Source organism: Ammospiza nelsoni, chromosome 14, assembly GCF_027579445.1.
Source record: "Ammospiza nelsoni isolate bAmmNel1 chromosome 14, bAmmNel1.pri, whole genome shotgun sequence".
In the NCBI taxonomy this organism is placed as follows: domain Eukaryota; kingdom Metazoa; phylum Chordata; class Aves; order Passeriformes; family Passerellidae; genus Ammospiza; species Ammospiza nelsoni.
The window spans coordinates 10,761,995-10,788,704 of NC_080646.1; the positions used below are offsets into that span (position 1 = coordinate 10,761,995).

Genomic DNA, 26,710 nt, shown 5'->3' on the forward strand with positions numbered 1-26,710 from the left:
AAATGCTGTTTTAAGAAGCCTCTACTCAGGCCCAGTACAAAGTTTCTACAAGTTTCAAATGCAGGCCTTGATCTGCAGTAGCACTATCAACTTTAGAACTTTCAGTAGATTGGGAACTCTTGTTGTCTGGGTAGAAGTATTTGTCTTTCAAAAATGTGCTACTTCTATTGAGGAAAATAGCAAATCCCAACACCCTAATAGGAATTACCAGAATTCCTTACCTGTGTGCAATGGCTTGGTGCACATGGAAGAGCTCAGTGTAGAGGTAAGCTTGAAAACATTTCTCATTTCAGATGAACATTCCCAAGGTCCTTACTGGGAAGGGCCTTGCAGCAATCTCAAACTCATGACACACTTCTCTAGAGAAGTACTGAGAAACAATGGAAAGGAACTCCACCATACCAGTTTCAAAACAAGTGAGCCTTTCCTGGTAATGACACATAATGGTTTTAACGTTCAAGTTACTGCAGGTGTGCATATGTAAATTTGTTTTTTCCTCATCTGTCTCAGATAGCTCCTGAGATTGTGCTTTTTTTAGCAAATACTTATCTCAGAATCTGTATTAGCATTATTTTCAAAAATGGAAATCAGTTAATTTTCCACCAGGTACAGCAAATAAGTATCACATGAACTCCAACTTATTCTTTGTAGGTTGCAGTTCCAAGTAAGGCCTCTTGTAGCATCTTTTTTTAAAAAGGACTTGCATCAGTGGAACCCCTGCTGGGTGTTTGCTTTGGGAGGTAGAAACTAAAAACTGCAGCAAAACTTTGACTTACAGTCCAGAAGAGGAAACAGCTTTTCACAAAAGGATCATAGATTTTTAGGCCTTTAAATAGCCTTTAAGTTCCTTTTTGGCAGGGTATAGAACTGAATAAAATTAGTGTCAAGCTCAGCTTTCCCAGTTCATTTAGACTCCATTGGTATGATGAGCTCTTGCTTACAGGGGCCTTCTGCAGGATGTGCCTGCTCCTGATGGTCTGTCTGGGGGTACAGATCCAAGCACAGGGGTAAGGACCAACAGCAAAACCACTGATCAGGATATCATAGCACTTAGAGGAAAAGGTTTCTACCCTAGACAAAGGTGAATCTACTTCTTGTTTCAGCACTGCCAAGCCAGTGTAATGCCTATCCCATGGCTGAAGGGATCTGAACGCTGTCACACTGCTCTTTTATTTTCCAGCTCCAGGGGCAGGCAGGATAAAATGTATAAGATTTGTAGTATTTTAGGCCTACTTTACTAAAAATAGTCCTAGACAGGAACATGAAACTAATACCAACAGGATTATCCTGAGCTGAAACTACCCAGCAGAAGAGCAGTGTGAACATCAGCCTACAAAGGTGCCCTTTCCACTGCTAAAACTTAATGCACAGAATTTCCTACGACAGCTGCAGGAAAAAAGTGAGAGCTTCAGAGCCTTTTCTAATTCTTTTATGTAAAGTGGGAAAATAGTCACTTTTCTTTCCTTTTTTATTTCTTCTCTCCTCTGCATGTTCTTTCACCTAAAAGTCAGAGAGTCATTTAAGAAATTCCACACACTTATTGAATCAAGTTTAGGACAGATTCAAAAAACATTCTCTGTTAACTGGACAAAAGTGACCTTAAAACACCAAACTGTGCATTGCTTCAATAATTCAGAATTTACTTCCATACAGAAACATATTGATAAATTTGTAAAAATATTCCAAAAGTGTAATTCATAGCTCTTGTTTACTACATAGAAGCTATTTCCAGGTGAGTTGTGTTATTTAACTCAAACTGTATTACTTTGAATATAAGAGAGCTGAAAAACTGGCCACTTGAAGATCAGCTGAGGATCAAGGTCAGAACTTTAGCTTTGCATAGAAACACAAGTATTTGGACAGGTTGTAGAGGATGCAATATTGAATATCTTTGTCTTATTCTGCTCTTGGTGTCACAGTGGGAAGTCCTATTGGTACTATTGGTACTGTCACTGATGCTGTATGAAATCCTGAGCCACGTGGAAGACAGCTTTCAGAAGTCTAACAAAAACTGGCAAGGGAACAATTGGCTGTTGTAGGTTAGCTGAGTAAAATAAAATAGATCATTAAGTTATTTTTTTCATTTATTACAGCATAATTGCCACATAAACAATATGTTCTTATTGCTGAGGACCAAACTTCTTGAAAGAGAAAATAATACATTAACTAGTAAGTCAAGCCAGTCATGCATATTTCCTCATTATGCAGACAAATTCACTGGAGGACAGATACAGAGAAGTCTCAATAAAACTTGAAATATTCTTATGTACTCCAGAAATCCTACTTCTAATTCAGATGAAAAATTAGAAATAGTATAACAAAAAACAAAAACAGAAAGCGTATTCAAGTGATTTTCAGTTCTTTCCAGTAGAGCCAAAGCCACCTTCACCTCGTTCTGTGTCATCCAGAGTCTGAAAGACATCAATTATGATAAGCTGGTTTAGTGCCTTAACCTGCCTTTTGTTTCTATACAAGAGATATTGTCTATCATTTACTTGTAACAAGTGCTATAATTAAGAAAGAAAATAATGTATGCAAGAGACTTTAGAATACCTTTTGTACAAGCTTAAACAAATGCTTGTGAGACAACCATTTCTAGTATATACTGAACTGTTCCTCAAAAACTCTGAAAACTTACCAAAAAAGGAAAAAAAATAACATCTGTGCAAGTATGTACAGAGAATCAAGACTTTCATTCAGGTAGTACTGCTGCTATGCAGTTCTACCATTGAAAGCAATTTTAGCCAAGTATTTATCTATATAACAAATTTCCTCTTATATACAAGTATCTTAAACTAATAATCATTGAAAAGGCAGAAATATTTTCTTTTGTCAACTTACTTCAACTTCTTCTAGCTCAGGATAATAAATGCGTTCACAGATGAGCTGGGCAATTCTATCCCCCTTTTTAACTGCAGAGAAGTTAAAATATTGTTAGTTCCTTCAAAAAAGTGAACAATGAATATAGACTTTAGACAATCTCCTTTCAAGAATATCAGAATATATAAAAGTGAAAACACTTCTTTGAAACTTATCTAAACAGAGGTTAACAGACCCAGAAAAATATAGGTTAAGATAAAGTTTTGCTTGGTCCTTCTATGTTGAATGTCAGCAGCTGTACCAGCCCAAGGCCTTTCCATTCACTCCTGCTGCCATACTCTGGCATCCCAAGTTCATTATGTACAAGTGCTGCAGAGATGGAGACACAGCTGGATGGACAATGTAGCTCCTTTTATAAACTAGATCCAGGAATTTGGGGAGAAAAAGGCAAACTGATAAAAGGAACACTGAGTTTCTCACTAAAAACCAATCAGGCTCACAGAACTTCCATAAGCAGCTTGTGATGTGAAGATGCAGGAGAGGCCACAAAAGCACTTCTTGCACCTGGGCACTGAAACTGAAAACTGACTTTTTGCAGAAAGACGGTGTAATAAAGGGAAAATCCTGTCTGTTACTCAGGTTTCCCATGACTCTGGACAAGGTTTTTCTCAAATACTGCTTAGCTAATTTTGTTTTTCAGAGAAAGGTAGTAACTTGATACAAAGTTGCATTTCAGTACAGCTTGTGAATCTAAAGCTTAGCTAAGTAGGGATGTTTTGGTTTGCTTTTGTGGCGGTGCACTGGTTTTGGGGGCAGTTTTTTTGCATGCTGCTTAATTTGAGTACAATCTTTACATGTTCCCATGACAGGACATTATAAAGTATCTATGCTTTTGTTAACTGAGAGAAGAAAAATGTTCCCAGCTAGTTCCACCTCTGCATAAACTTCTAAAGAAAAAATTAGTTTCTTGTTCCCAGTCAGATGGCTGAAAATAGGCTGTGCCAGGCTTAACACTTACCTTCAAATGTCTCCTTGCCAAAGTTGAACAGTACCACACCCACATTTCCCCTGTAATCCTCATCAATAACACCAGCTGTCAGGAGAAATTTTGAGAGGTGCCCAGTTAGTAAATGTCAGTGTATGAGATAACTAGATTAGATTAAAGTTTAGATTAATAAATGATTACAGTATCTCATAATGACAGGCTTAATACTTCTGATGCACAACTAACAATATATATGCAAATACTGAGATCTAAAAATGCTAATCAGTCTTGCAAAAGGAACTGAAAAACCCCATCACATGTCAAGAAGTGCTTTACCACTGTACTACTAATTTTAGTAGTAACACCCTATCTGAAATCAAGACAGCTGGACTAAATTCAGGCCCCATTTGTTCAGCTAACTTCAGCTCGTTCAGTGTCAAGCAGAAATCTGTTGTTAACTCTAACATTTCGTTTGAGAGCTGTGGATTTGCACAGATCCAAACCCTGTACCTCTGGCAAGGTAACAGAATCAGACTGTGAGGAAGTGACTGTCATACAGCTGTATCTAGTACCAAGACTATATAACAGGCTTACTCTTCTATTTTGTATGGCTGTATTAACTGCATAGTTCAGAAGACTAGCTACATTAAAATAATGATATTCTGCTTCTTTAGAGTTTTTCTCTCAGATAGAGGAAATACATTTCCAGTAGAAAATATGAGTTTGGGCCTCCCTGTGGTCCTAAGTATGTATATTTGGAAGTCTACTTGCAGAAATAATTTAAATACTAAAATAAAATTATTCAAGTTCAAGACATTCCCCAGTTTATACAAAGTACTACCATTAGAGATTACTAACACCAGAAGAAACTGTAGCATGAGTGTACCTTGAAGTTTTAATGTTGAACCACAAAATGCACATTTAGAAGAAAAACCTACTTTGTAAAGTATTTCCTTCAGCTTTGAAAAAATTGTAATGCCTATGATCCATAGTTCCCATGCAATCTCTTCATTAGTTCCAGTGTGGAAAAAGTATTTACACAGCTCTCCTATGTAATGTTTTGGGTTAATCCAATGGCATTGCTGAACAGCTTCCTAATTAAGGTGCTAGTAGCACTGGGAGTATCCCCTGAGTTTTGAAAATTCAGAAAAACAAGCAATTCTCAAGTTAATTTGCTGGTTAAAAAAATGGAGAAACCAGCATGTAAGAAGTCACCTTTAATGCCTAAGCCAAAAAGTAACTTCTATGGCAGGCACTGCCTACAGAAATATGATACAGTTATTAGTTAAAAAAAATCAGTAATCTTTCTTATAATTAAGAAAGTGTTAACATAATTATGATGACCTGTCTCTCTCAGGTGTTACCCAGGTATCTCCTTTTGCCAGAGTCCCCAGGAAGCCATCATTTATTTGCACACTACAGTGTGAAACTAAGGCACTTCTGTGAGCAATACTTACCAAGTCTTAATAAAAAGAACAAAAAGCTTACCTCCAACATCTATGAAGTGCTTTGCAGCTAAACCAGAACGTGGTGCTAGAAAAGAATTTTTATTAAGTATTACAATTTATTTCTTTCAAAAAGTATTTATAGGTTATATAGGGTGTTTGCACAGAGTCTTGGGAATGACAATTGTTTCCAGTCTTTTTAAAATAAACATATTACAGGAATTATGTTAAGAGTTTACATATATATTAAACAGAATAACAGCTGCAACAGGCAACAAAAAAATTGCAATTTTTAAGTAATGGAAATGTATCTTTATTTGACCTGCAATTGCAGAGTAGGTTTCTCCAAGGAAGGCAACTGGAGCAGACAGACTGTCTAATCTTGGTTTATTTTTGGTGACTACAACTGGTTCAGCATCATCTCAGACTATTAGGTCAATCCATTTAAGTTATGAAGGAATAAAATACCTGGCAAGGAATTTCCTAAGCAGTGTTATACACAGAAAAATTGTGTGTGGGGATTTAGGTTTTTACTTACCTTATGCTAAGAGAAATGCACGTGTTCTTTTACATAAAAGGACATGGCAAACTCTGATCATGTTCTTTCACTGGAGTGGCTATGCTTTTTTACATAAAGAATTTCTACATAATTCAGATAAAGAATGCACAAAATAAACAAAATATCTTGTATAGATATCTTTCTTATTCTATCACAATATGTCATCAAATTCTACTACACTGGTACTCTGGGGTTAATTTTTAAACAACCAGGGATGCATTTTCTGTATGTCCAATACCTATTAGTCTTTGTGGTTTGAATTCTGAAGCTGCATACAAATAATGAACTACTGTGGGGCCTATAAAGTTCAAGTTGTATGTAGAGTACAGGCATTTTTGCTGATCATCCTTTGGCCACCCGACACACACCAAACCTCAAATGTGTCTGACAACAGCTAACAGGAAAACACTACAAGATTAAGTAAATCACACAGCCATGTGGCATCCCCTTTTTGTGCTGACTAATTCTGAAAGCTTTAGGCAGAATCTAAATGTGAAGATGCTGTCCAACCTGTTCTAGAATGCCTCTGCAGCCTGTGACAGCTGTGTACTCACCCACTCGGCCATAGCAGCCAGAAGGAAGCGCTATTTGAATGTCTGTTTTCACCACAGCCTTTTCCATGGGGGGGATCACACAGTCATAGGCACTACATTAAAGGAAGAAACATTAGTTTATATAGAATATTTTTAAAAGTTTCTTTATTGTAACTTAAGATACAAAATTACCCAGAATGATTTGCCAGGGAATTTATACCATGAAATTTAAACAACAAATATTTACAGATTTGCAAAATTGAATGCAGATCCTAAAACACAAGATGCTGCAATTCTGATGGTGCTAGTTTAAGATTCCAGAAGTGTCATTTGAACAGCATACTTCTGCCAGTTTCAAATGTTTTTTAATTAGTAAGATATAAAAAAAAATACAAGTTTAAAATAACCATTAGGTGAACGTGATTGTACATTTTCTGTGCAATAGCAAAAACTTTATGAATAATACAGTCTGATTAAGCTTTGTACAGCAGATGAACTAGGTGCAATCAAAATTAACAATCTAGGAAATTAACTTTTAGGCCACAATGTTTTTTTTCTGAGCAGTCTGACAGTTCATGATACACACAATTCTCCTGGAAACTCTAAACTACAGAGATTTTAAGAACTGGCTGAAGCTACCCAACTGGAGGCCTAATGAAAAGCAGTGGTGACAATACTTGTCATGTCTTGACCTTGACAAAGAGCTGTTTTTCAAATGATGGGAAGCACTGAGAGGTTTTCTATAAAACAGACTTTTTCCAGGTCTACAGTGCAACATTGGAACAAGAACAAAAACAAACCTGGTGAGATGAAAGGGATAAAAAGAAAAAAGGGTAAGGTGTAGTGCAGTAAATCTTCAGGAAAGTCAGAGAGGTGAAGGAAGAAAAAGGCTGGTTATTCTACGTAATACTAAAAATGGTAAGTTAGAAGTGGCAGCAGCAAAGTTCACTCGTTCAAAACGAGTGAGTTGATCGCAGAAGCACTATGCAAACAACCACAAGTCTAGCTCCGGGTATTTCTGAACCAAGTGAAAGCCATTGAATAAAAGCCATTGTTAATTCAAACCAAAACCTAAGTCTGTACATGAACCCACGCGGTTTTCAGCCAGGAGCATTATCAAACGGCTCCAAGGCCCTTTGGCAGGCAGCAGCCCCGGAGCCAAGGGGAAAATAGAAAAGCACAAGTGCTGGCAAGGAGGGCCCACGTATGCTACCATATTTTCCTTTCAAGAGAAATGCAACCTGGCCGATGTGAGCACCAACAGCAATTCTGGATGCTCTGTCAGGCCTGACTTTTAGCCAATGACATCTGTGCCTGATGCAATCTATGCTGTAACATGGCTGGACCACAGATAACGGAAAATGGTGACGATGGGGGAGCAGGGGAGCCAGATCAGTTCTGGCCTCCTCTCCTGCACGGCCAGCGAGACCGTCCGGGGCCTCAGCTCGGCCAGAGGCCACGAGGGCCCTCCCAGCCGCCGGAGCCCCGTGCCCAGGGCTCACCGAGGGGGGCGGAGCTCCCGCCGCGGGTGCCGAACCCTCACCCTCGCTCACCTGTACAGATCGTAGCCCGCAGCCCGCGCGGAGCCCCTGGACGGAGCGAAGGCGTTCTCGGACAGCTTGGTGAAGCGCAGCCGTGCGGAGGCTTCTCCAGGCCCCGAGCCCTTCTGCCTCTTGCTGGGGGACGGCTGCGGCACGGCCTCGGAGGCGGGCATGGCTGAGGGAGCGGCAGAGACGCTGTGAGGGACGGCCACCCGCACGCCAAAAACCCGCCAAAACGCGGCACGGCCCATGAGGGCGGGAGCGGGGGGGGAAACCGGCCTGTCCGCGGCCTCTCCGCGCGCGGCGCAACCCCATTTCCCCCCTCGGTGAGAATGGCCTCGCCCAGCTCCTCCTGGGCACCCCGCGCCCGCACTGAGGGTCCCGCCCCGTGTGTCAGGCGGGCTCGCCCATCGCCCCAAAGCGCGGTCACCGCCTCACGGCCGGGTGGCCCCTGAGGGGCACCGAGAGGGCCCGCGGTGCGGCTGGGGAGCGTGTATCCCCCAAAGCCCCTGAGGGCTGCGGGCTGGGCAGTGTATGCTGCCCCGCAACTCCCCCACCCCTCCTTACAGCGCCCGAAGGGGTGCCGGAGCCACCGGAGGCACCGGGCCGACATAGCGCTGCCGCCGCCGTGTGGGAAGCGCGCCATGGACCGCTCGCCAGGCGCTCCCCGCCGCGGTCCGCGCGGCTCATCGGGGGCGGGCGGAGGTGCCGGCGCCCCGTTCTCCCCGTGCCCGGGCTCTACCTGCCGGCGCAGCCCCTCGGGCAGCAGCCCGGCCCGCGGCGCCCCTCGGGATGCGGCGGCGGCGCTGCCGCAGGCTGGCGGGCGGACCCCGCGGGCCGCGCGGCGTTGCCGGGGGACGCGATTGCGGCTGCACGGGCGGGCGGGGCCGGGGCCGGGACCGGGGCAGGGGCAGGCGGTGGCCCCGGCGCCGTTCCCGCCCCGCACAGCCGGGAGAGGCTGAGCACAGAGGGCCGCCCCGCGTTCGGCAAACAGCCGCTGTCCTCCACAGGCATAGGGTGCTTGGGGCTGAGAGGGACCTCTGGAGAGCACCCACTGTAATCCTGCTGTTAAAGCGGATCTTAGAGCACGTTGCGCAGAGTATAGACAGAAAGAGACTCCTTCAGAAATGGTCAGGCCGCGACGGAGGCGTTTGCCTTAAGGGAGGAGAACAGTTCTTGACGATGAGGTGGATGGGAAAACGTGTCAGCGCTAGGCCTGCCCTGTTCTTCTGTCTTGGAGCATGAGACTTATTTCCTTGTCTTTAATACACTCTGCCATCTTGCCATTCGATTTATGATGTAATTTCCCCCCTGTTTTTCCTACATTTATGTCTTTCTATTTACATATAGATATATTCTACAGGACATATGTATATCCCTAGGAGTAGGGAATTTCCTGCATTCCCCCATGGCTCTCTGCTAGGGGCTGAAAAGACTATCCATTGGATTCATAGTTTCAGAATTGTCCCTGGTGAGGCTAATGGAGGTATTTGGCTCTGCATAATAGCTACAGGCTTTTGGATTCTTTTTGCTGGTCCAGATTTTGTCAACTACTCTCTGTGATTTTTGTTTTAAACTCTTAAGTGTATGTGATTGTCTCCTTGCTATGTTATGTGTTCTAAATGCAGCCAGATGGCAGTGAAACCTTTACTACACATGGCAGTTCAGTTGTGAAAGGTATTTTTAAGAATGTCCCAATTTGGGCTTTCTTTTATTCCTGTTCAGTATTTTCAGTCTAAATAGTACGCACTGTTTTAAGGAGAATATATATGTAACACAGACCCATGTAAAAAAACTACTTAAAATATTTTATGGCTTCTGATATAAGCTATCCAAAAATTGAAGTTGATAGCATTAGTATCAGATTAGTATCTAATTGTAAATGTTTATTTATACAAGCAGGAGTTTACGACTGCATCCTGCATTATAGTGTAGAAAAGGACCATTTTTATGAGGGGCCAGACTTGGGGAAGTAGGCTGGGTTCTAAACTCTGCTTGAGGTAGCCTGGAAGCCCATGAGTAATAGAGAGGAAAGGACTCAGCTGAGTGACACTTGTTTTTTTCCCAGATCTTTATAAGGGGAACCCCCCCAACCTTATGCTGGAGGTCTAAAACCAAGTTTACCTTGGTTCTGGGAATGTGTTGCTTGCTCTGTAGAGTCAGTAAACCTTCCTGCATTCCTGATGGCTGATTAGTGCTGCTGTCCATTGGTTATTTCCTCCTGCCTTTGGAAAACAATCCTGAGATAAACTGAAATCATTTGCCTTTTTGCCCGGACTGAGAGCAGGAGTGGAGGCTGCTTTGTTTTGCACAGAAACAGAGCCTCTTGTGGGCTAATAGCCACAAAATTCTCCCCATTGAAGTTTCGGTGTTAAAATGAGGATTTTTATTAGAAGAACACCCTGGCTTTAAAAGAGCGACTTCCCACCCCATTCTTACTTAGCACAGCTGTCTCTTTCCCAATGATGAAGGTTTGTAATTTAAAAAGGCTGTTATGATGTTGTCTGTTTGTAATGAAACTCTATTTTTGATTGCATGTTTGCAGCACAGCATGGGGGTTGTGGAATTTTGCCATTGCTTTTTACTCTGTTCCAGTCAACCTGAGTGAGTTTGATTTTGTTTGAAACTTAATTTCCTCTGATGAAATTCCAGCCAATGGCATGATTGTGGGTTATGGCACTTGTTTGTGGAGAATGTGGGCCGCAGCTCGCTGTATTTGTTTGTTGCCATTTTTCTTGCAGAGTCAAGGCCAGTGTGAGGTGTTCCCTCAGCAGTGCTGGCCTGCACAGCTGCCAGGGGGCTGTGCCCTGGGCACCAGCATGAAGAGATGTTTGAGCAGTGGCCTGACCTCTGCTGAAGCACAACACTTGCAAACCCTGACTTTCCTCATCTGTAACTCGAGGGATGAGTCACTCATTTAGCAAAGAGCTGCAGCACTGAAGGGTTTTGTTCTGCTGCCAAGAGCTGGATGGTAACAAGGGAGACAGAGCAGGATCTTTGATCCACGCTCACTTCCTTGAAGTCCAATGACACCAAACCACCAGAGGAAGAAGCTTGAGGGAGACCCCTGAAATTCAAGCTGAAAATCCTGAGGGTTACTCACAATCTGTCCCCACAGCTTTGCTGGCAGGTCAGGGACCTCTGCCTGACAAACAGCTAAGGGGAGTTAGATGAGTCAGTAGTTGCTAAAACAGCTTGCAGATGTTTGCCCCAAATGTACAATTGCAGATTCCTGTTACCTGCTGATGTCTCTGGCTTGTAAACTACTGATCAGGTGCTGAAACTGCTTTTGCCAAAATGATCTTGAAATCTCACATGGAATTAGAGAAAAAGAGAGAAAAAAATTAGAAATGTTCAGGTGTTCTGAGGACTAGTATTGCTCAGTCATGAAAGCTTTTGGTAGGACTTTTCAAAGATGTAGTGAAAACTGCTGAGGTTTAAGACTGATGAAATTTCCTATGCTGGTGGCTGGAGCTTTGTAGTTTGTGATGATGAAGATTGAGTGGAAACTCCTTCGAGTGTGAAGCAGGATAACAAGATGCTTTTTGCAGTGTAGTTACAGTTGTTAATCCTCACAACTCAGTGCCTTTTTGGTTAGGTAGCTTTTCTACTTGCACTGTTGGATAGCTGATTTAAAAATAAAATAATGAAACAATCCCTTGAAAAAGAATCTCTGTTGTGATCTAGTGAAAAAACATTGGAAGAATACTGTTCTGGACAGCATAATCTGGACTGTGCTTTAGGGGTATGTGATCAAGATGGGCAGCTTGCCAGTGGTTGTAAGAAGATTTAAGGAAAGTGCAGTCTCTGAACTATGATGAAATGCCTTCTGTGATACCTGTTGGAGCTCCACTAACATAAGGAGGGAAAGGTAAGATTCACTGATGAGAGGAACAATAGTGGGTCATTTTAACAGGCCCTTAGGCACAAGCTTAGCTGTGCAGGATGCCTAGGCTTTTGAACAAAATTCAGAATATTCTTTGTCCTTGCTTCATAGCAATGATATTTTCACACTTAAATGTCCCTGGTCACTTTACCTGTGCTTGCTTTTGTCGTGACTGACCAAATCCAGCCTAAATGATATAAACTTGTGGAATTGGTACTGTGATATAAGCTAAAAATGTGCTAGACAGCATTAGAGCTGTATTCTTTCCTAGAGATGTCAAATATGTAATTAGTTTAGTTACTAACTTGATGATTAAAATTCAGCAGTTGTTTTATGCATAACTTACATAAAGAACTGTGTAGGCACCCAGTTTGTGGTGATGGGGAGTGGGGCTGGCCCAGCCTCACCCCCAGTGGGCACAGCTGTGAGCAGCACTGGCAGCACTGAGCCAGGGAGTGCCCAGGGGCACTGAGCAACCACACAGGGAACAGAGGGCACACAGGTGCAGGGCATCAACAGGAGGGGATAAAAGGTGTGGCCAAAGAGCAAGGAGGGCCAAAGAACAAGAAGGGCTGATGCTTGAAGCCCTCAAAGTGTTACTCTGTGTGTTAAGGCTGTCTTAACTGAAACAGGACTGTCTCTTATGGAGTTGGAAATGAGGTAGGTGGACTAACAAAATTTTGCCATGTAAGTTGCAATTTAAGGTAGTTCATAATTAGTATACTCTCCAAATTGGTCTAGAAACATTCAGAAATCATGGTGAGGAACAGAGTAGAAGCTGCCAGGAAAATACTTTGTTTAAATTACTTGTGAATTTGTGGAAATAACACTTTCAGGTAGTCAAGTGCTGTTGCATCCTGAGTTTATCCCATTCCACTGTTGTGTGGGTACATCTTTTAATTAGTCACTGTAGTGCAAGCAAGAAATTTTATAGAAATGTGTATGTCAGTACTTAGTTTTTGATGACTATTTATTTAGAAAGGTGTCTCTTGGGATTTATTTTTGCAATGCCCACAGCAGTGTGTTTGTGAGAGAGAAGTGTGAGGAGTTTTGGGAGTGCCATTGCTGGTTTATTTTGTGCTCATTCTCTTTCTGGACCTGTTTAGGGTCCCCCAGCACAGTTTGGGTCCGTGTTCCCTGCAGGTTGAGAATTGCAGTACTTGGGACTGTTTAAGAAACAATCTCCAGTCATGTGTATCATTGAAGGGCTTAACAGAGGTGTAGAATTCCTCCAGGTCCTTGTGTGATTGGAAACCCACAAAGCCTAAGTGGAGCCTCCCTCAAAGCCTGGCTTTGGCTGGGTGCCATTCTGATGTATCTGTGTGAGGTGGAGAGGATGGTGACCACTACAATTCCACAAGGAGCTGCAAGGACCTGGCAGCATGTAACAGCTCCAGTATCACTGCTGAAATGTCTGTGAAGGATGAGAATAATCTCCTTGTTTTGCAGGTGCAGAATGGGAGCTTTGGTCTGCTCAGAGTTGTGCAGGAAGGCTGGTATATGGAGGAAACTTCTGTGTAATGCAGTTAGGTTGTGAAATGATCCTTCAGCCTGATTGTAAATGTGTGAGAGGCAAAGGAAGAACATTATGAGAAAATATCAATATTTAATATCCTGCCTTTACTAGGTAGAGAAAATAAAGCATGGATTACTGGGCTACATTACCATGTTCTGCTGAATTGCTGCTGTTGCACTCAGAAAAAATATGAATATTAAATATTTGTCATTTTTGGAGATGGAGTGCTGAATCCACTACAAGTCAAATTCTAATAATTCAAGCAAGATGGAAGCTGAGGCCTGCTTTAAAATATACAATTAGCGAAATCCAGGGTTCCCTGGCTTTCATGAGGGTTGCGTGTTGGTTGATCTCTGCAAAGGAGTTGCAGGACTGTAGAAAATAAATAAATAAATGTTCCTTGATGGTCTTTAATTTAAATAGTGCTTACCCATAGGATATAGCTTTACCCATTAAAAAGAGAAGCTGCATTTCTTGACAGCTGAAATTATAAAGTACCATAACGTTGCAGAGTAGAAAATAGAAAAATTACACAACATAATGAATTGCCTTTATTTGAAGTTCGTGTGTAATTAATATTATTTAGAAAGTCAAAAAAGAGAGAAATCTTTTATATAAATCAAAAGTAAGGCATTCAACTCAGCTAATGAGTTTTTGTTTTCTAATCACATAAATCATTGTACATATTATCCCAATGTATAATATCCGATTGTATTAACCCTAACATTCATAGCAAAAATTGTCAGAATATTTAGTGTGTTACTAATTTTTTGGTGAAATTTACTTACAATATTTAATTATTTCAATCACATATTCTATTGCATGTCAGAGCTTGAAAATGCATTATCAAGTCTTGTAATAAAGTCCATATTTTTATGCATCCAATTTTTTGTGACTAAATTTAATTTTAAATTAAATTTAATTCATTTAAATTAGCAGAACATTTTAGGTAAAAGCATCTGCTGTAGGCAGATCCTAATTTGGCAATATTACAATCAAAAATCATTGCATATATTCTACTTGCATTCTATCAGTTCTTGGCTTACACCTGATGGATGCCATACAGGTTTTTGTCTCACAAGTTGGTGCATTTCATTTGAATCCTACTGTGTGCCCGTTAGCAACTATGATAGTGCAGTTTGAAAAAATTATTTAGAGATTTAATCCTTTCTATTTTATCACAGTTAATTTTTGCTTTCTATGATAAATATCAAAGACATTTTCAATACTTTATAAAATCAGAAGAATTTCTTCTTTTTATGCTCAAAATATTTGCTGTCTCATATGACATATAGGTAGATTTTCCTTCTTTTGCCTGTACTGGAGTGTAGCACCAGCAGGGACCATTTACATTTTTTTTCCTAATTCTTTGCTTTGGATTTATCACAAAAACCTGTCAATTATGAAAATTTTAGATTTCTATTAAATTAGTGTGTCTTTGAACCATTGCCGCTAAAAATGTAGCTGTTGGAATCAAGCAAGGCATGTTCCAGGCACTGCTGTTTTTCTAAGAATAGAAAGTCAGTACATTTTTGTGGTTGCCCCTGACCATTAAGACTGGAGGAAGGTTCTTGGAGAGAATTTCTAGCCAAGCCATGTACAGGTAATCAGACACTGCTCCTTTTCTTGCCACAGGGAGGCTCCTGTTTGGGCAGAGGGAAAAATAAAGTTATCATTATGAAGGCAGGGTTAGCCCAGGCTTCTCATTAAATACTAAGCAGAAAGCATCACTGTTCATATACAACTCTGATATAATTACTCTAAAAGATTGCAAATTAAGGCCTTATGATGTGAAAACAAACCCTTGCTCACCTGATTGTACTGGATATTAACTGCTTTTGATTGTAGCCTTAAACTGGTAAAGACTATTTTTGGGGTTATAAAACTTAAAAATAGTATGATTTTTAAAAGGATAAAAATACAACACATGCACAGTTTTGCAGTCCATCAGTCAGTTTTCTGATCTGCAGTTACTGTGAGATGGGAGTTTTAAAATACGGTCAATTTGTGGTAAGCACTATATGACCACCCCATTTTTGAGACTGAATTAATAGAACTGTAGAGGTTTATCTGTGCATCACAAGTGCAAGCTAATTTATTGAAACTGTGCACAAAAAATGTGTCTGTAAATAAAAATTGATTCTGCAAAGGGCTTTTTTGGGTAATTTTATTGGTGGCCTCCTTTCCTTTATACAATTGCTTCATCACCAGGAAGGATTCATATTCAGTGCAGTCCCAGAGAAGCATCAGTCCAGATGCAAGCCCTCCAGAAGGTACTTAAAAGATTACTTTTGTGCTCAGTGAATTAACACAAGGGTTTCTGTAGCTGCAGTCCAGAATCCCATTCCACATTATTCTTAGAATCAAAAATGTTGTGACTCACAGGACAATGAGGTTGGCTGCTCTCGAGTGCTCCTGTAAGAGCTCGTTCAGACGGACTTGGCGGTAACTCTGGTTAAACACACCAGGAAAAGAAAAATATCAGTCAGGTCAGTGATCCTCAGCTCTGGTGCCTTTGGGACTTCTGCACTCCCCCTTGCCTGCAAGATTTTCTGCTGCTGCTTTGGCAGCACTGGAAGCCAGGTCTGCTCTGGGGTCCACAGTCTCAGCCATGGCAAAATATGAGGCTAAGCCACACTTTTTGGTTGGTGTAGTTATATTAGGGCCACTCCAGTGGTTCACTCCTGTGTAAGGTTTCCTGGGGATAGGGATTATTTTTGTACTGAATTTTATGATCGAGCTCAAGCCCTCCATATTTTTATGGCTTAACCGCAAGTCACAGGGAACAAGAGACCAGGGCAGGTTTATGTAAGATAGATGTATCTTAACTGATTTTGTAAATTATTTTCTCTTTCCCTGGAGAAAGTAAAAAGCAGATTTTTCTGCATTCAGATCTTAAATTTTCCTTCTCTACAGAAATGTCACTGTTCTTCTACATACTATATAGGTAAGAACCCTCATAATGTAGCCAGCTGTTACCTCATGAGAATCATCCTATAACATCACAAGTTATCTGTGCTGTCAGGTTTTTATCTGTTAAATTGTAAAGGTGTTCTAATGTCCTCTGTAAAATTCCCAGAATTGCCCTACTTCTGAAGTTAAGAGGCATGTCTTTCCAGATGTGTAAGCTAAACTTTTTGTTGCTGTTCTTGTTTTACAGAGTAATTTGGTATTTTAATATTGCTGACTCTCTTCAGCTTTTGAGGAATTTTTCTGGTTCCTTAATTAGTGACCTAGACAGGACCAAGCTTAATCACGTATTTTTCTTCCTGTTGTATCCTCATTAGTTCTGCATGTGAGTGTCTGTGATAATATTCCTGTTACCTTTTGTACTGAGGTGTTTTAAGGGCTCTGACTCCCACTTTTTTTTGATAATTGAAGGTGAGAATAATTCTGAGGTTTTCTGCCCATAGCTGACTATATAACCTTATGCTGATTATCAGCTCCATGAGCAGTCAGTCTGCTTCCCAGCTGCTGCAGTCAGTAATGTAGTGTGTTATCTTAAATCATCATTGATTTCTGCTTATGTTAATATGCCAGGCTGTGACTTCTGGCAGCTCTGAGCTCAGAGTTGCAGTCCTTGCTCTGTTGAGGAAGTTACCAGCATCATAAAGTGGAGATAACTAAACTCCCAGTGTACTCCGGTTAATTCCACAGGAACCATAACTAAAATTGCTGGATTAATTCTCTGTGAGTTACAGGAGAACTTGTCTCTTTAAGGTGAAGGAGTTTGCATCCTTTTGTCACTGGCCTGATGAATCCTGGCGGTTCATTGGTAAAAAGGTATTTTTCTAACAAATATGAAGAGCAGACTGGGCTGTAATTCACCCAGTAGATCAGCCAGCATTGGCCTTGAAGTTCCTCTGCACTGCAGGAGAGCTTCTGCATGGTAGACTGGTTTAGACTTCACTCTGCCATTGAGGTAGGAATTCATGCTCAACCCTGCCTTTGGAGAAATTTCTAGCTTAGTTGAAGTGTCTGGATTCAGTTCTAAATGGCCCAAAGTGGTGAATGTTTGGAACTGCACCCTTTAAGAGATTCAAGCTCCAAAACAGTGGAGCCATTTAATAAACCTCAGCAGACCCAATTAGCTCAGGCTCAGTGCAGTAACTGTGTGGCTTCTGGTTCAGAGGTGGTTTTCATCTGGCTGGCTTTGATGTGGGCAGAGCTTCTCATCAGCCTGGAAAATACTGTGTAAACATGCCAAGGTCTGAGAGAGCTCAATAATGCAATCATAACACACCTCTGCAGTGTTTACAATATAAATCCAATCTGTAAATATCAAATACAGGTTTGTACATGTCGTGTTTTTAATGCCATATCTGCTGTTTCACTTTTTCTTACTAATCGTTTCAGCCATCTGGAGGGTAAGAGAAGGTAGATATGTAAAAAAGTAGGTGAGGCTTTACCTTCTCCTTGAATGCTTCCAGCTCTGCATCTGTAATTTTCCATGGAGTCTCTCGCTTTAATTTCTCAGCAGTTGTCATATCTTTGCAGCTTTCATGGAGGCGATATGGTTCAATCATCTCTTCAAAGAATTTCCAGCTGAAACAGGGATTACAGAGGAGGCCTTGCTGCAGGGTATGAACTCACTAACTTATTTCACAGTCACTGTGGATGAGGGGCCTCACTGATAATAATTATAGCTGAAAAACATGCAAAATCTTTAACTGTTCTCTGCTACATTGTGCCCCAAGTTATAGCTGTGCCACTTCTGTATGTTTGGGTTATTTGAGAATAATTAAAAGGTTATTTGAGGATAATTAAACACTGCATTTAGCAGAGAATTTTCTGCGTTGTCCTGGTTCTGGCAAAAATACTGAAATGAATTTTACAGTAACTGCACACTGCAGTATGTTGGTTGCTAATATTAACAATGAATGTGGTCTTCTCATGAATACTGAACATTTTATTGTTGTTTCAGCACTAGCTGGACCAGTCACCTCACTGATGTGGTTTTAATGCAGTGGATAAACAGGTGATACAAACTGCCTGTTACAAGGGGCTGAAGGAAGCACTAGGTATTTTTGCTATATGTGGACTCAGAACTGTGTTCAGATTTTCTCTCTAAATTTCAAGTTGTTTCTTGAACTTTTGAATGGCTTCATCTGGAGAACCTTATTGTCCTTCAGTACTTCCTTACTTGCCCGTTGTTGAAAATTCACAGAGACCTCAGGGAGTTTCTTTTGTATGGGTGTGAGTCTGAGTATTTCTCTGAGCACTTGGTGCTGACAGGCCTTGTTGTGAAGTGGCAGACTGGGCACAGGCTGGCCTTGGCTGTATGGCCAGGAAGCCAAGAGATGGGTTAAGGGCTGTGATATGCAGCATTTAGTGTTGCTGTTGCTAAGTTGTCATTGTTTGTCAACATCCTCACTGTCTGTTTCAGTATGTAAAATAGTGATAATCCTCTTATTATTCATTAAATAGATGGGGTGCCAGCTGGAAGAGAGATACAATGGTCTGTCTAGCAAGTGTCTGGCATAGAGCTCACTTGTTCAGTTCAGACAGTGCTGATGCAGCAAATGTGTGTGGCTTTTTATGTTAATGCCAGCTATTAATTCTTTTTGATAGCTTTTATTTATGTAAAATCACTGCATAGTACTGGAGGAAAAACAAGATTTGTATTGCACAGTTCTTTATATGATTAAAAGATTTTACTTGAGAGATCAGGAGAGCACTGAAAGGGGACTTTAGGTATCTAGTTATAAAACATTTTATATTCTTTAGTTGAATTTCTTCAGTCAAGTCTCCAATGGTCCATAGAAACTCTTTCCTTTTTCCTGCTCTTGATACTTAGAAAATGATTACAATGAAGTGACAGTGTTTTTTGTGTTGTGATTTGTTGGGTTTTTTTCCTTTTAATTTTCAACATAAAAGAAATAAACTCTAGATAAAGGCTGGCTGCTAAATAGTGGATTTGGTAATGCTTCTTACCTTTCTTTGTTGGGCTTTATATTGATATCACAAATTATATTAATATCAGCAAATTTTATTCTGAATTTGCTTAGGAGTGAAGCCATCCTGAAAACAAAAGAGAGAATGTTTTATCACTGTACTTTGGAGTGCCTTATATCAAAGAACACTTGTAAATGAGTTAGACAACTGCATTTTATATCTTTGACTATATGACAAATTACTTTAAATGCTTTAGTGTTTCAGTTTCTAATTGCAGAACTGGATTAATGTGATTGCTGTAGCATAATTCATTTAACTGATGATTGATGAAAATCACAAAATAAAAAGAAATTAATAGCAGACAGAGGGGAGATGGTTTACTTTTTGGGAAAACAATGGTACTTTAAGTATTCCCAAAGGCTTGAGTTACAAAGGGGGAATATTCTATATACAGTAGGTCAGAATTCTCCAATACTTACAGAAGGCTTCTGCTACTCTGAAGGCTTCTGCTATTCTACTGTCAGAATGCTGTGGATGGGCCTTTACAGTACTGGTAGTGCATGTGTTGGTCAAAATTTGATCCAGAAGGTCCAATACTTAAAGAATCTTTTTTTTTTCATTTATGAATTTATATTGAGCTACTCGCATGGTGTTTTTACACATGTTCATTAAAAAATAATTTGCTTTTCTGCCTTTCCTTGGCAGAAGGAATAGTTTATAGGTTTTTGTGTGTTTGTGTTGAGGATAGAGAGGTTTAATTAGGTCAGTTTTGCCCTTGTTTGAACCATGATTGGGATCTTGTGGTTCTTCCCCACACCTCCTTCTCCCACCTCCTTTTTTGTTTCTGTTTCTGGTAGAATATCTAGCTTTGGATTTTGAAAAGGTCAGAGAGTTCCTAGGAGCAAACCACGGTAGAAATACATATTTGTTTATGACCTGAGAGTTTACTCTTTGTGTTAATGTATTTATATAAAAAGAACATACAGCTTGTATAAATCTTGATGTCCCTGGTGGCAGTCCCTGTTTTGAACACATTAAAGAGCAAAATCTCAACTTCTGTGAAAAGGTTTTAATATTTGGGGAATTACATGCTAGGAAAAGTCCAGTTAAATTTGACTTCTGAATTCAAAATACGTGGCTGAAATCGTACTCAGATGATTTAGTATTAGATCTCCCTGGGGAATGGAGGAATCACCCAGCCCAGATTTGTCAGATTTGTCTCTGTGAAGGCTTTTGCATGTGGCAGGTAGGCCATGTCCTGAGGAATGCTGGTGTTTAGGTACCTATACACACACATAATGTTTTCTTGGGGACAAGCTGGGTCTTTGTCAGCTGTCCTGGTCATGCTGGTTACTCTGGCCTTTGTGGGACAAGCAGGGGATGCAGGTGTCAGAGCTGCCTCTGTGGAAACTGTCATGTTTTGACAAATCCCATTTGGTGTCAAAACTTCCTACTTCCAGCAAAATCAGGTGACATGGGGGTTCAGGAGCCTGCTTGCAGTCCTGAGCAGCCAAGACTGGGCAGAGAACACTTCCCAGTGGGTCCTTGAACAGCTCTAGGGCTTTTTTACCCAGTTATAAGGATAGTTTGTATAAACACTTGGGAATTTCTTTTGCAGAGGTACATTAATTTTAAGGTACTGTTTAAAACCAAGGGAACCACAGTGAGTAAAGTTTGGTCTATGTGTTCCCTTTTGCTTCAGGGGAACATCCTGTGGCAGCTGCCTTTCCAAGGGCACTGTCTTGTAATCCTAGTGAAGCTGCTCATTCTGACTCCTGTTCTTGTACCCCTCTCTCTTGTTTGCCACTGGAGTTTTGGCTGGAGATGTTGTTTTTAACTTTCTACATGGTGCTTTTGCTCTTTGTTAAGCAGTCACTGACTTTCATCCCAAACTGAGCTGCTTCCACGGGTGCTGAAATGGCTGTGCTGTAATGTGTGAAGTGCTTAAGAAGGAAAGGTCCTACATGCAGTGGTGATAAAAATAAATTTGTATTAGTACCTTTCATTTCCTCAAAGGCAAATGATTATGAAATCTAGACTTTCTTTAAAACACTGAGTAAAATCAACTTGGCCTTAAAGTTGATTAACTTGCTCTTTAACTTCTTTATATTTTATCACAGTAAATCATATTTATGTGAGTTATCTGTCTATGCAATTTGCATGTGAGAGCTTCATGTGCAATTTCATTTCCTGTTACCTGGACAGTCTCATGTAAATCCCATAAAAGTAATTATATTCTCATTACAGAGTGCAGACTGCTCTTCTCAGAGAAGGGAACATGAACTATTAATGGGAAAAAGTGCTGGATGTGAGTTTCCTTTGGTAATCACCATTTGCAGAGCTTTAAGGGCCATGCCATAAGCTTAACACCTTTCAATCAAGTACTTTTCTTTTTTTCATGCTGCCCACAGTATAACAAACCAGTTGTGCTGAAAATTTCTCACCTTCCTGCTGTATATGCATTATATTCAGCATCAATTCTAATTCTTTAAACAAGTGAGACAAATAAAGTTATATTTACACTAGTTTTTCCTCTTCAATCCTATTGACTTTTCCCCCAGTGAAGATCCTTAATTTACAATTCTTCCACTTCTTCCTGATAGTTAGAATGTAAGGAATCAGGATTGTTAGACCTGGAAGAACACAGAAAATTGGAGGAATGTCAAATTAGTGCAGTGCATGGTAAAAATTCCATCTTTCACTTAAGCAGTGTTGGATGTAATTTAATTTTAAAACATTTAATCCTGACAGAAAATTGATTATGTTAGCTTAATAAAAAGCAGTTTTATGCAACTTCCCAAGTCTGTTTTTATATTTGGTAACAGAGGAATCTCTCTCCCTGTGATTCTTACTCAAATTCCTTACCTCCATCATCGAACAGCCACCAAATGTCAATTGTACCTTTTCCTTGCTTCTTTTTAAATTGAGTGCTGGCTTCTAGCAGCCTCTGATTGAATTCACCCACGTGCATTGACTGTATGGTGTTAATGGTGCTCTCTGTAATGAGAAAGAAAAAAATGTGGAAGGATGTCTGATAAGTGAGGCAATAAGTAGCTTTAGGGAGCCAAATGGAGGGAAAGCTTCAGGAAAATGAACTGTTTCTGACATAATTTCTATCCTTTAAATCTGAAAAAAAGGTACAGAGTAGATGCTTTGGACTTTTAATTTTCTCATAGACACAGAAACCAAAGCTTGTGTAACACATTGTCACTAGATGATAACATTTGAAAAAAGTTACCTAATAATTTGTTCTGTCTCTTTTTAGTTGATGTAAAATTCACTGGGGCCTTAAAAAGCCACTGGGAAATACTTGATAGATTTTAGAAGTAAATGTGTCATTTTGCATCATTTACAAGCTCAGCTGTGTTGTAAAATACAGAGCTCCCTGAAAGGTACAGGCAGAGTGGGTGCAGTGAGCTGATGGGGTGCAGGGGTGAAGCTGGAAGCTGGAGAGCACAAGCACACATGGCTGTTTCCTTATGCTGACATGGTCACTGATAACTGGAAACAAATTTTGGTTCTTGCTGTTTGCTTGGCTGGCTTTAAAAGATGCAGTCCTGACTCTGTACTAACTTCTCTCATTCCACCTTTTGAGGCCTCTGGCTTTATTACTGCTTCTCTTTCAAAGATTTCAAAGAGATGGTGTCAGAGCAGTATTCTAGGTGGAACAAACAGGCTTCTTTAGAGGTTTTACTCTGATCTGCAAGGTTCTGAAAATGCTTTGTTTGGGTTTTCCTGTGTTTCTGGACTGTGTGCAGGATAGTTCCAAAGCAGTTATTGGCTTTCCTCTACAGTTCTAGCATCTCTGCTGGGAGATGGAACAACTCTGGGGAGTATGAACATAAAAACAAAACAGAGAGGTGGGGCTATTTATTAACACAATCTATCTAATACTGAGAGCCAAAATGTGTAATATATATTTACTTTCTGCATTTCTCAACAAAATCAAAAAGAGAAGCCGAAACAGGGGCATGCAGTCTTGGAATTGTCATAAAAATATGTTCTACTGAAACAAAATCAACTGAAGCCTCCCAGCTGAAGAATAATGGCATTTTATGTTCCCAGTTTGTAGCTCTTCCTGGCACCTGTGGGAGTTGCATGCACAGCCAGATGTGATTGTCTCTGCAGGTGCAAACTCTCAAAATACATGTCTGTGTACAAGCATGGCTTCAGGTGGGTCATTATCATTACAGCCTAGCAGTTGTGAAATGAGACCTTAAATTGGGTCTGTATCATTTCACTAGATCTGAAATGTAATATTGACTTCATCACCTACACATCAATGTGTTAGTTATTTGACAGTATGCTGTGTATGTACTTTCAGTACTTTTTACCACCTTCACTTGTGCATTCTTCTGAAATTATGCTTAGCCTATAGAGCAGTGCTATTTTTACCTGTTTTTCAGCTGTGTACTAAGGTTGTGTGTGTATATTAAGTAAGAATGCTTGTTCCCTGCATACTGTGCATATGTTCCTATTTTCTTTAGAGAGGAGGGAAAAAAGCTTAAAAGCTTTTTTTCTGTTTGAAAGCTTAAACCACCCTATTAAAAAGACAAAAACAACTTCAAAACCCCCTCAACCAACTTGTACTGAATTCCTCAAACTTTAATAACCAAGTTCTGTTTTTGTCAAGTAGCAGTGAAGATAAGCTGAGCTGAGAAGTTTATCTAGCAAGTGAGGGGGAATGGTTGTGCTGCAGAGAGTGTGTTCTGTGAGCAGAGGATGTCCCTGTGCTGTGTTACAGGGTTTGGCCACCACAGTTTGCACAAGGGAGGTTCTGTTCCAGCGGCTTCTCTGGGGCTCAGGAGTTTTTGGCTTGGAGTAAATTCTGGTTTTTATATTGGCAAAACTGTGATGCATTGAAGGGTTGGGGAGGAGTTGGCGTTTTGGAACTTACCCTTTGTTTCATGTTTTGAGATATTCAGTGTGCTGGCTTTTTTGAAGAATCCACAGATACCCCTTTTTCCTTCTTCAAAGTCATTTTCTTTAATGGTGGCTTCGAGTGCCAATCTCTCCTGCTCCAGCTTCTCTAATTCCTCTGTATATTAGAAAAAGTAAGAGAACTGGTAAGACATTGCTGTCTTTTAAATTAAATCCCTTACTGAGCTAATGGTGATGATGTGATTGCTGTTGTGGTACTTTGTAGACAATGTAAAGCTCATGGTATGAAAATTTCTGTTAAAATGCTTTTTCTTTGCAAACAAGTAGGGAAAAGTAAGCAAAATTCACCTCTGGAAGCCCTAGCTTGGGATGCCTGTGCCTACAGCACTGTGGTGTGCCAGCTGCTCTCAGGTTGTCTCTTCCAAATTCAATTCAGTATTATGACATTTTATAGTTACATGAGATATTATTTATTGAGTTATGTTTGTGGATGTTTAGTTGGTTTCTTTAGCCAAGAATTTGAAAAGACATAAGGAAAGCTGTTTTCCTATACTCAGGAAGCTGAGGTATTTAGTTCTAGCCTGTGGGTCTCTTTTCTTAGAACAAAGTCTCATGGTTTGTACTTTGAGATTCTCAGAAATACGTAAGGATCCTGAATATACAATCATTCTCCATGCAGAATTATTTTTCATGGGTTTTTTTTAAAGCATTAGTTGCAAAGATGGAAGATTTAGCCAATCAATTCTGTAAACGTAGTAATATAAAAGAACAATTTGATCTTAGCATTATTATGCTTTTGCTGAGAAAAAGGTACCATGTGCTATTGTGGAATATATTATGGTGAGGCACTAATTAATATGATTCACATTTGCCTGCAGAAAACTTTTTTCATAAGGAAGTCTTCTATTTGAGTAATAAATTAACTAAGTATGAGGTAATTTCATTTAAGACATTGTGTTAAAAAAGTAGAATAAACCCTTGCTAGCCCGACATTATTAGCTCTGTTAGCATTCTCAGTTGCCAACAGAAAGATTATAATTTCTTTTAGTTTTTAACCAATGACAGTCTCATACTTCTGATTATTAGACATGGCGATAGCTTCAGATTTAATGGCTACTTAAAACTAAAATTTCAGTTTTTCTATTGAACAGAATGCTGTACCAAGTATAAGAGAACACAATGATCATTCTTTTCCACTACAATGACTCTGTATCTGCTTCAAAACATTTCTTTGTATTTGAGGCTCCCCCCTTAATTCTCTCTTACTCCTTGTGTCACAACACTTGGAGAATATTTGCTCATTTGTAAGACTGCAGAGTTGTTTTCACTGTGTTTTTACAGGTGTTCCCATGACTGTACATTTTGAGCACTCAGTTTCTGACTCGCAGCAGGCACAGATAGGCAGATAGCTCTCAGAAATCACCGGGGGTGAAGAAAAGGTTGATTATTTTGGAATATTTTCTGAGTCTCTGCAGTTTTTCCCCGTGGGTCTCCAAGCACATCGAGCTGCCGGTGCGAGGGGGTGTTCACGTACCCTTGTTCCTTAAAGGAGTCTCTGGCGCTTTTCCCTCTGCGCTGATTTGCTCCGGGGGTTCGCGCCTTCCCCCGGTGCCGCGATGGCGGCGGGCGGGCAGCGGGCGGCAGCAGAGAGCCGCGGGCCCGGCTCGGCCGCAGCGGGAGCGCCCGGCCCGGCCCGGCCTGACCCGGCCCGGCTGCTCCGGGCAAACAGGGCCGGGGGCAGAGCGGCCCTGCCCGAAACCTGGGGAACCGTTTGGCCACACAAAGACATGTCTCCCGAAATGATGGTGCCATGGCGGAAGGGTTGCCCTTGGCCCCTGGGATATGCACTGCTAAGCTAAGGAAGAATGAATGGAAAGGGGGGAGAGAGAACTGATGATTCCCTGCGGATTTCAGATTTTTGTAGGGGTGGGAGCTCTGTGAGACTCAGAGTTGCACAGAGGTGGTACCAAAAGTGCAGCTTCCCATTTCCCGTCTGTCCCAGAGGTATCAGGTAGGCAGAGAGAGCAGATGTGCCATGAGCAGGAAGGAAATCTGCAGCAGGGTAACCGGTTGCTGTGGCACAATGTGATTTTATTGCTTTAGCCTGTGCCTGTGCTGGAACTGCTTTGGGAGTTGAGTTCTCTGGTGTGCAGAGCCCCTTAATGTGTGAGGCTTGGACTCCTTCTGTCACTGCCAGTGATCAGCAGGGATTTCAGACAGGATTTAAACTGCACAAGCAAGGATGAACTATAGAAGTTGTGAGTGTAGGAACTATTCTAGAAAGCAGATGGTGACTCTTCTGAGTGTCAGTCCTTATGCTGTGCATCTAACCAGGAGAGATATTCAGCTGTCGAGTCACTACATACCTTGAACCTGAAGGACCTGAGATATATCAAATCCTTGGCTAATTCTGATGATAATTACACCAAGCTCAAAATCAAAAGCATCACTGGAAAGAAAGAAAAGGAAGAGAAAACATGGTTTTACATCATGCATGTTGATGAGGAAAGCTGTTTTGAAAAGATCAGTGAAAGTGTTCACAGAGAGGACAGACTAGGTAAAATTGCAGAAGAAATTGTCCCAGATAAATTTATAGTAGTCCTCTTCCCTCATTTAAAAAAAGGTTTGACTGGGCATGGGAGCACATCA

At 40.7% G+C, this 26,710-nt stretch overlaps 2 protein-coding genes across 6 annotated transcripts in view; both read right to left on the bottom strand.

Annotated features, from left to right (window-relative positions):
* Positions 1 to 2,071: 2,071 nt before the first annotated feature.
* On the bottom strand, positions 2,072 to 8,674 carry DUT (deoxyuridine triphosphatase). 2 transcript variants are annotated; one of them, XM_059482155.1, is made up of 7 exons: positions 8,626 to 8,674; positions 7,896 to 8,058; positions 6,364 to 6,455; positions 5,294 to 5,338; positions 3,839 to 3,913; positions 2,842 to 2,912; positions 2,072 to 2,411 (listed from the first exon to the last, which is right to left on the bottom strand). In XM_059482155.1, exons 2-7 carry the CDS (start codon positions 8,054 to 8,056, stop codon positions 2,355 to 2,357), a joined length of 501 nt encoding a protein of 166 aa, XP_059338138.1. In that variant the 5' UTR covers positions 8,057 to 8,058; positions 8,626 to 8,674; the 3' UTR covers positions 2,072 to 2,354. The 2 variants fall into 2 exon arrangements, with proteins under 2 accessions (XP_059338138.1, XP_059338137.1); XM_059482154.1 differs by lacking the exon at positions 8,626 to 8,674 and adding an exon at positions 8,451 to 8,544.
* A 5,139-nt stretch (positions 8,675 to 13,813) lies between these two features.
* The window catches only part of SLC12A1 (solute carrier family 12 member 1), a 44,196-nt gene continuing 31,299 nt past the window's right edge, over positions 13,814 to 26,710 (bottom strand). For all 4 annotated transcript variants that reach the window (XM_059481997.1, XM_059481996.1, XM_059481995.1 and 1 more), the window contains 8 exons: positions 26,428 to 26,510; positions 24,078 to 24,218; positions 22,046 to 22,177; positions 21,702 to 21,813; positions 19,220 to 19,306; positions 17,695 to 17,830; positions 15,669 to 15,736; positions 13,814 to 14,928 (listed from right to left, as the gene is read on the bottom strand). In XM_059481997.1, coding sequence (XP_059337980.1) covers positions 14,793 to 14,928; positions 15,669 to 15,736; positions 17,695 to 17,830; positions 19,220 to 19,306; positions 21,702 to 21,813; positions 22,046 to 22,177; positions 24,078 to 24,218; positions 26,428 to 26,510 — 895 coding nt within the window. In that variant the 3' untranslated portion in view covers positions 13,814 to 14,792. The remainder of the gene's footprint in view (positions 14,929 to 15,668; positions 15,737 to 17,694; positions 17,831 to 19,219; positions 19,307 to 21,701; positions 21,814 to 22,045; positions 22,178 to 24,077; positions 24,219 to 26,427; positions 26,511 to 26,710) is intronic.